Here is a 9,578-nt window from a genome sequence, read left to right as displayed (position 1 = left end):
TGGCGTTATCATTATGCATCACAAATGCATCACAGTGCAAAATGTGTTTTACTATACAATAATATGTTTAGAGTTTTGCAAAAAGAGTCTATGAGATCTGCAAATTGTGTTTTATATGTGAAAACTGTTTATGGTTTTGCTAAAAGGGTGATTGATTCAATAAATGTGTTCAGGCAGCTGAGCATTTGGTTCAGAGAATGGAGTTTAGTGTTTTAGCAATTGTGAAATACATTTTCACCCAGTTACACATATTCCTCTATACATTAAAACATATACATTGTCACCCAGTTACACATATTCCTCCATACAGTATTTCCTTTATGGAATAAAATTCGGTTGTTTGTTTTTGCATATACGATATGTTATGAGATAATCCCTGCATCCCTTTCCAAACACCCATGTGTGTGCATGTGCAGTATGGTGTGTGTGTGTGTGTGTGTGTGTGTGTGTGTGTGTGTGTGTGTGTGTGTGTGTGTGTGTGTGTGTGTGTGTGTGTGTGTGTGTGTGTGTGTGTGTGTGTGTTGTGTGTGTGTGTGGAGGTCAGAAGATGTGCTTACCTGAGTGTGTGTCTGCACGGCATCTGCTCTGGGAGTCGATCATCTGACGCCATCCCATGAAGGCACCTCCCAGTTGCAGGGCAGGGGCCAGACAATAAATGCTGCACTCTATTTCTGCTAAATGAGTTTCTTTGTGTGTGTGTGTGTGTGTGTGTGTGTGTGTGTGTGTGTGTGCGTGTGTGTGGCACTTCTGCCATTAAGAAAACAAAAGTACAAAGCTCTTTTCTGTTGTGACGTCTTGTATTGGGGATAGGCTGGCTTTTCTCTGTTGCATCACATGCATACAGCTCCTGAATGCAAACTAGGCAGACCCAAGCAAAACACAACATGCAATACATGGTCTGCACCAATCTGACTCTATAATGTCCAAATATCCTTTATGGATTTGTGAATTATTTATTTGTCCAAGAGAAATTATTTGATCTATTGTATGATTAATTATTTAACTCCAGAAGTGCAGTTAGAGTAGAGGATATGTCAGGGGAGGGGGGTAGGTGGGTGGGGGGTGGGGATGCGTAAATGGGTCACCAAGAAACCTGCTGGTGGGCTGGCTAATGTCATCAAGATGCCCACAGAAAGATTTATACACCACATCGCACACATCCCCACTCAAGTTTTAATACCCACCTGTCTGAACGCTTGAACTTTTTAAAATAGCTGTCAATCAATCGAGTCATGTAATTGTTCATGGGGCTGTTTGAAGATCAGTTGCTTAAAAACCATCCCAGGGAGACTGTGGTTTTGTGCTAAGCTTTATCTGTTCTCAGGCCAGTGTTTAGTGGTTTTTATAATGAAGAACCCATCAGTGCCTTGGTGAATTTGATGTTTTTTCTACTGTAACCCCTAGGCTCTGAACCACACACACACACACACACACACACACACATGCCCGTGTTGAGGACTATAGATTCATCTCCACAGGGCAGAGATGAAATGGGTTCTGCAGAAGTACTGCCTGGAGCAAACAGACATTTACAGCTTTGCCGTGTGTGTGTGTGTGTGTTTGTGTGTGTGTGTGTGTGTGTATTATTGACTTCTTTCCCTACTCTCTGTGTTATTGTATTATTGAGTGCTCTGTCGCCCTCATTTATGAGTGTGTGCTTGTGAGTGTGTGTGTGTGTGTGTGTATGTGTTGAGTACACTGGATATGTTTTTAAAAGCCTTTAGCCATGCAGCAATTAGTTAGGGCTTAATGTCCGATGTCAAAACAAGCCATCGATTGGCTCATTGATCAGTTGACTCATTACTCTTTGTGCATGCCAGTCAGAAAGAGCATCAAATAAACGAGCCCCCCCCCCCCCGGCTCTGCCCAACATTACCGCACAGTCTACATCACTGCTGAAGAATATGCCACAACATTATCATTCGACAAATCACTTTTTACTATCTAATAACCACATAGCTGTTTGATTGGGTCAGTAAGTGTGCTATTTGGTAACTCAAGTTTTAAAGCATGCTTATAGAAAGAGGTGGATGTTTGTATCTTGTATAATGTGTATGTATTTTTTTTTTTAATGGTTGAACCTTGTTGCCTGTTTGAGTTGGCTGTTTGTCGAGTGGAGGGTTTGTTTTGGAGCTTGGGCTTTGAGTTTGGGCGTTTGGTCTGATTTTTGTTTTGCACGAGGGGTGCCATTTTGATGAGACTGACTTTTTATTTGAAGGTTAATGAGCTGCAAACACAGAATACAGTCCCTCTTACAAAACAGATGCCAATAATAACATTATCATTTGGTGCCTGGGTTTGATTTTTTTTAAGGTCAACCCCACACACACACACACACACACACACACACACACACACACACACACACACACACACACATACATGATATTACTTTTAATCAATACACTTCACAAAAATACTCTGAATATGATTTGTGCTGTGGTATGTGTGTATGTATTTATCAGTTTGAGTGTGTGTGCTGACTGCGTGTGTCCAGACAGCATGACACATTAAGGATCTTCTTGCGTCCATCTCTCTGGTATTGATCTCTCTAATGAGATTACTGTCTCTGTTCTCTGTTTCACCACTAAAGACAAGTAGCTGATTAAAATGGATGCGGCTGGCATTTGTGTGTCTGTCTATGCAGGAGTAGATTGTATTTATGTATTTGCTCAATAATATGTATTTGTAAGTGTAGACAATAAACAATTTTGACAGAATACCAAAGCATAACATGACAGAACATGTTATGCTTTGGTTTGCTTAAGGTTTTGTGAGTGCATGTTGAAATGAGTGTTTCTCCGTGTGTGCACTGTATATGTGCTCATGTGTGTATATGTGCCCATGTGTGTATATGTGCCCATGTGTGTATATGTGCTCATGTGTGTATATGTGCTCATGTGTGTATATGTGCCCATGTGTGTATATGTGCCCATGTGTGTATATGTGCCCATGTGTGTATATGTGCCCATGTGTGTATATGTGCCCATGTGTGTATATGTGCCCATGTGTGTGTTCAGGAGAGAGGAAGATGAGAGGAAGAGAGAGGTGGAGCTGCTATCTGCAGTGAGTCTGACACACTGACCGGTGCATTGATGGGGGACAACAGAAGGCTTTTATTAAATACAGCATTACTACAGTACATCTGATCGGATCACATAAACACATTCTCATACGATAGGATCTGATCACAGACACACACTATCACACAGTAGAATCAGATGACTACCATAGCCATCCCTGCTCTGCCTTCACTGAGGTTGTGTGAGTTACTGGAAAACTGTGGAAAGCACACTGCAGTTGGCCGTGCCATATAAACTGAGAATCAAATGTCTGTTGATTTGGTCTGTATTTGTTGGGTATGTGTGTGAGAGAATCAGAGAAAGAGGGAGAGAGAGAGAGAGAGAGAGAGAGTGTGTGTGTGTGTGTGTGTGCGCGTGCGTGCGTGCGTGTTTCACTGAAATAACACATAACTGAAATTCTTTCACTGTTATAACAATAATACCAAAGAAAAGTCAGTCTCAAATAGAATTCAGGTTCACTGCAGCGTGCGTGTGTGTCTGTTAAATAATAAACAGCAATGGCTGTCACTCCTTTTTGTATACTCAAACATGTACTAAAGAACTGGACTGAATGCACTCTAAATAAGTTCAGCTGTTATGTTATATGTTTGATTGTCTGTCCATCCGCAGCAATAAAAAAACATGCTCTATTACAATCAAGGGCAGAGCTTTGCATCACCAAAGTCCATATGAAACCACCGGCTTAAGTTGGTCAGGACAGTTGGAACTTTGTGGATGTGTGGAGCAGTAGAAGTTTGTTGGACATCACATGATCCCATCTCCACCCTGGTCAGAATGTCCTTAAAAAGTCCAGTGTAGATCAGCTCGCAGATCATCCTCAGGGTGAGTCCACAGTCAGCCCTTCCGTAAGCCCACTATCATGTCCGAGCCTCCCCTGAGCCAAGTCCATTAATGCCCCCAAGGCATGTCCACCATCGCCAACCTCAATCTGGTTCACTGTCCCTCCCTTCAGCTCAGTCTGCTGTCACCCCCTGTCAGCTTTCACAACAGATCCACTGTCATCCCTAGATCAGGTTTATTTATACATTATGTACATGAGAGGAGGGCAGGGCTAGGAATCAAGGGTTAGGGGTTGGGGAGGAAAGTCTTGAATGCTTTGTGTGCTTGTAGGCTATTCAAAATTCCCATCAAAGATGGCTCCATGGAACACACACACACACACATGCACACACACACACACACAAACAAACCTAAGGGGCCCTCAGTGTAAATATTTTCAGCAAACAGAGACAGTTTCTACAGATAATAATTACTGATGAAGCAGTTTACTGAGTATCAGCTGAAGCCCAAGGCCAGTCTGAGCCCTAGAAAACGTTGTGTAACATTCCTCCCCAGAAGCCAGCTCATCATCACAGTCTTATCCCTGATCTCCTAGAGTGGAGATCTTAGCACAGATACAGATAATACTGTTGAGATATGCAGCCATATCTTGACCAGAGGGACCTGTACATTGACTGTGCTGGCCTCCAGTCAGAACAGACACCATCCTTACTGATCTCAAATCAGAACCCACAGCATCCTTACTGATCTCAAATCAGAACACACAGTGAGGTTTGTGTCTTGGGTTAAGGATACAGGTTCTAGTCTACAGGTTCTAGTCTAGTTTACACCTTTGTAATGATTTAAAATTAACACGAATGAGTATATCATACCGAATAAATACTTAATAAATATGTCCAAAACATAAAGAGATACAGTAATACTACGTTTCTGAATACTGAAACAAATAAAAAATGAAGAGAAATCATTGATGCATTTGAAAGATGTATTAACAAAGACATTGTCAAGACATTGACAGCAAACATTCATTGTCCTCCTCATCACCATGGCGATCACCAGCATCAGCCATTTTGTGTCATACATTCAGTAGTTCTGTGGCGGCAGCTTCTCACATAAAGTCCCACATAAAGGACTGGTGTGAGATCAGAGACGATTGAGAATGATGTGGAGAGAAATGTGAAGCTAGCAACGCTAGCGATGCGTCCTGTTGTATGGTAGCCAGCCGCTGGGCTGTGTGAAATGAGGAGTCAAGCTATGGCTGTTGTGTAATTGGCTAGCTTGGTTAGGACGTTAACAAAGAGTTGTGTAATAGACTTCAGATGTTGTATGGGTCAAAATGTGCTGTGCACTGCGTAGAGAAGAAAAGTTGTGCCGACATGTGTGGGGGCTAACTGTGTTGTACACAGATTAGTTAGCCTGTGTGTAGTGATAGATCTGCTTCGTATAGGAGGTCAGTTTAAATGGGCTGTCCTTGCAGACTCCCCTCAATGGCTACTTCGTTCCTGACCCCTGACCCTCTCCGTCCTGCTCAGTCTTCTGCTCCCGCCCTCCCACTCCTCTCCCTGGGACTCGCCCAGTCTCTCTACAGGGAACAGCTGCTAATGGGGGGCATTAGCCTCTTAATGAAATATACATCACCTCTGCTCACACACACACACACACACCCCTCTCGCACACACACAAACACACACACACACACACACACACACATACTAATCCTCTGAACAATGTCTGATGTGACATTCTCTGCCTGGGGTGTGCTTGTGTGTGTGTGTGTGTGTGTGTGTGTGTGTGTGTGTGTGTGTGTGTGTGTGTTTAGGGAGTGAGAGAGAAGAGAGAATGTGTGGGCAAGAATGGGTACTCTGATGAACAGTGTTTGGTCAGCTCCTATAGGGCTGTCTGTCCCAGTTAACATGCGCACAAACACGCGCACACACACACACACTCACACTCACACTCACACTCACACTCACACTCACACTCACACTCACACTCACACTCACACTCACTCACTCACTCACTCACTCACTCACTCTGTGTGTCCTAGCCCAGGACGTCCAGGTAGACAGGTGAGGCCTTGGCCAGGCTGAGCAGCTGACTGTGGATCTGTCGGATGTTGAGGCGCATGTGGGGCTCTCGGTGCCAGCAGCCCAGCATCAGCTCAAACACCTCCTGAGTACAGCAGCGCGGCCTCTGCAGCACCCGGCCCTGCGTGATGCACTCGATCACCTGCAACCACGTGCACACACACACACACACACACACACACACACACACACACACACACACACACACACACACACACACACACACACATACACACACACACACACACAGAAATAAATATATATCACTACTTACACATTTATCTCTTTTCTTTCAATCTGTCTCTTTCTATCTCTCTCTCACACAGATCACATACACTCATACTGACGCATTCTGCTAAGTCTTTTCTATCATTGTGAGGTCATATATTGGATGTGGACAATTAAACATTAAAAGTTCAAGTTTAGATTCTACGGTCAAAAATGACAATAGCGGGGTCAAGGGGTCAAATATGACAGAAGCGGGGTCAAGGCGAGGGGTTAATTGGGAGAGAATGGGCTGTGGATCTCTTTGTAAGACGACTGGTTCCAAAATTTCGGGGTGAGAGGGCAAAGGCTAGAGCTTACAGGGTTAAAACCCACTGACCAGCTGGTGCCAGAGTGAAAGGCGAGAGCCTATGGGTCACACTTCAGGGGTCAGTGGAGAGGAACCGCCCACTTTAGCGTTAGACTGCTGGTCTCAGGATGAAGGTTAGAGGAGGGTGAGGGGCCAGAGCTTGCTCTGTGCTGAGGGGACAGTAGCAGGGTTAAAGGGATAGAGATGAGGGGGTCACAGGTCGGAGGTGAAGGGTCACGCACCTCATTGTTGGAAAGCTGATACCAGGGCTGCTTGCCGTAGGTGAAGATCTCCCACAGCACCACGCCCAGGCTCCACACGTCGCTCTCCGTTGTGAACTTCCTGTACATGATGCTTTCTGGTGGCATCCAGCGAATCGGCAACATGGTGTGTCCACCGACCTACACACACACACACATACAGTAAATATCAAGGTTTATGGTTGGCTGAGTGTACACAGAGTCCATTAAGTCTTTATTGTGGAGTCTGTCTGATTCATTGGTCTTGGCAAAATGGGTTTGTTCAGCGATTGGTTTTATGTAGAATGGCTAAGATCTTTGAAAGTCATCTATAATTAACCATGTCTAAGGTCAGTCTGCCTACTCATTGGTTGGGAGTGAAATGAGTCTGTTTTTGGATTGGTTAGGCATGGATTGACCTTGTGCAGTGATTGGCTTGGAGTGGAGTGAGTCAGCTCTGCGTCTGGAATTGAGAATGAACTTGCTTTCTCTCTAAAAAAGCCCTTGGCTGTGTTTCCACGGTGACCGCCTACAACCTCTCATGACCTCACCCAGTATTGTGGACCTTGTCCTTCCCCCAAACCTCTCCTCTTATCCCTCTCTCATCCCCTCTCCCTCCTTCCATCTCTCTCTCTCTCTCTCCCCCTCCTCTAGCCTCCTAACCCTCTAACCTCCTCTCTTCATTTGTGTGTGTCTGCGCTGAAATATGCATGAGGCGCTCTGGCCCACTGAGCCCAGATTAATAGTTTTAACATCAGAGCTCATGGAATATTCTAGAAGCCATGGCTTTTAGCTGCTCTCATCCCTAACACACACACACACACACACACACACACACACACACACACACACACACACACACACACACACACAAACACACTGACTGCCGACTGAGCCATAACACAGAGCATCTATTATACTGTATTTCTTCATGTATTTTCCCTGTTTTCCTATCTCTCCTCTTTCTCCCCATACACATCTCCCTCTATTCCGTACTTCCTCTCTCTCTCTCTCTCTCTCTCTCTCTCACTCTCTTGTCCCTGTCTCTACAGTCCATTGAAACTCTCTGGCTCTGGTTTCTATGGAAACTGCAGTTCTATAGGGATAACTCCTTCCGCTCCAGAGAAAAAAAAGACACTAAAGAAAACAAAGACAGGAAGCCACACACACACACACACACACACACACACACACACACACACACACACACACACTAACGCACACACGCACGCACACACACACACACTAACGCACAAACACACTAACAAGCACACACACACACACACACACACACACACACATACACACAGACAATGACACACACACACACACACACACACACACACACACACACACACACACACACACACACACACACACACACACACACACACATACACTATCCATCCACAGAGCTACACACAAGCTTACGTACACAAACTCACTGACAACCTTCTCTCGCACATACTTACTCTCAACCCCAAACCAAAACACATAAGCTGTTGAGTCCTACAGTCCCATTAGTGAACGTAATATATCCAACAGTTTTTTACAACTCTTTACACACATTTTCAAAAGTTTGTGTCTATTTTTCAAAACTCTACACACAAAACCCTAAATTGCTCACACAAAATGCAAAATCTACAGAGAAGCCATCTACAGAGAAGGTGAAATACAGAGTAAAAATGCAAACAATATTGAAACCAAAAATAGTGATTTTCCCCAAATAATCATGGGGGGGGGGGGGGGGGGGGGGGCTTGTATATTCATTGGCCTATAGACCCTTTCAACTGCAGAAACAAATATGTGCATTTCTAAGGCATCTGGTAACTTGGGGACAAAAGTAAAGTAAAGTAAAGACGTAAAGTCGACTTGTGGAACGTTACGCAAAGGCCAATTTATTTTCATTTCAACGTATCTGCATTGGTTTTGAACATTTCAACCGGAAATCCTCTAGGAACAGATTGAAAGGGTCTATATACCTATATATGGAGCTGGTGTTCAGTAAAGTAATGAGTATTTGTACATTGAGGACTGAGGGCCAGATGTACGTACATTTGCAAACGTAGCGTTATCAGCGTCATGGACACACCGCAGATTGCGAACGCTGTCAGACCCAAGTTTCCGTCGTATTTATCAATCGTTCTATCCTTAGTGTAAACTGCGCCTTTCTCTGCCTTTCTCCGCCCATAAACGCAATTTACTAACGTCCACAACTAAATGGCAGCGCCTACATAGAAGCGCAGTTGAATGAAGTTAACTGATGACAACATTAAAAAGAATCAAACGTTTAGCGATCATGAAATAATACCATACATGATAAGATGTAAACAAGCAGAGAGATAATGAAGATCAGTAGTTCTACTCAAACTACTTGTGCACGTAGGCTATGGAAGATTGGTCAAATATAGCAAGTAGGAAAGTTTAAGTTAAGTGAGGTTGCTTTTGGTAGTACAAATACTTTCACCACAAAAACTGGTGCTCTAAATAGCGATTCTGTTGTCTTTGAAAGGTTCTCTTATTGACGCATTGAACTGCAATTTGGATTAACATCTGCTTTTACAAGGCGGAAGTATTTAGGCGCAGAATAGACGTGCGCTTTCAGGAGCAGTCTTTGTACATACTGCGGAATACATAATTAGGCGCTTTTTACTCTTCTCCTCCCATCTTTTTACGCTAAACTCCCACTTTCCCCTGGATCCTCCCATGAATGCATATGCATGACATGACAAACGCAATCTGCCACTTTCAGCTCCCGCGACAGGCAGTTTGCGCTTTTACATCATTGCGGCCTGTTTGTACATACCTCGCAATG

At 44.0% G+C, this 9,578-nt stretch overlaps 1 protein-coding gene across 3 annotated transcripts in view; it reads right to left on the bottom strand.

The window, feature by feature from the left end:
- Window positions 1-5,906: 5,906 nt before the first annotated feature.
- ntrk2a (neurotrophic tyrosine kinase, receptor, type 2a) overlaps window positions 5,907-9,578 on the bottom strand; it is a 28,548-nt gene continuing 24,876 nt past the window's right edge. For all 3 annotated transcript variants that reach the window (XM_076269604.1, XM_076269605.1, XM_076269606.1), the window contains 2 exons: window positions 6,767-6,925; window positions 5,907-6,092 (listed from right to left, as the gene is read on the bottom strand). In XM_076269604.1, coding sequence (XP_076125719.1) covers window positions 5,907-6,092; window positions 6,767-6,925 — 345 coding nt within the window. The remainder of the gene's footprint in view (window positions 6,093-6,766; window positions 6,926-9,578) is intronic.

Source organism: Alosa pseudoharengus, unplaced genomic scaffold (assembly GCF_046254945.1).
Source record: "Alosa pseudoharengus isolate Yale_2024_CS ecotype anadromous, Long Island Sound unplaced genomic scaffold, YU_APseudo_1.1 YU_APseudo_1.1_scf_6, whole genome shotgun sequence".
NCBI classification, from domain to species: Eukaryota; Metazoa; Chordata; class Actinopteri; order Clupeiformes; family Clupeidae; genus Alosa; species Alosa pseudoharengus.
The sequence above is the reverse complement of the archived record's forward strand: the minus strand, read 5'-3'. Positions and strand labels throughout refer to the sequence as shown.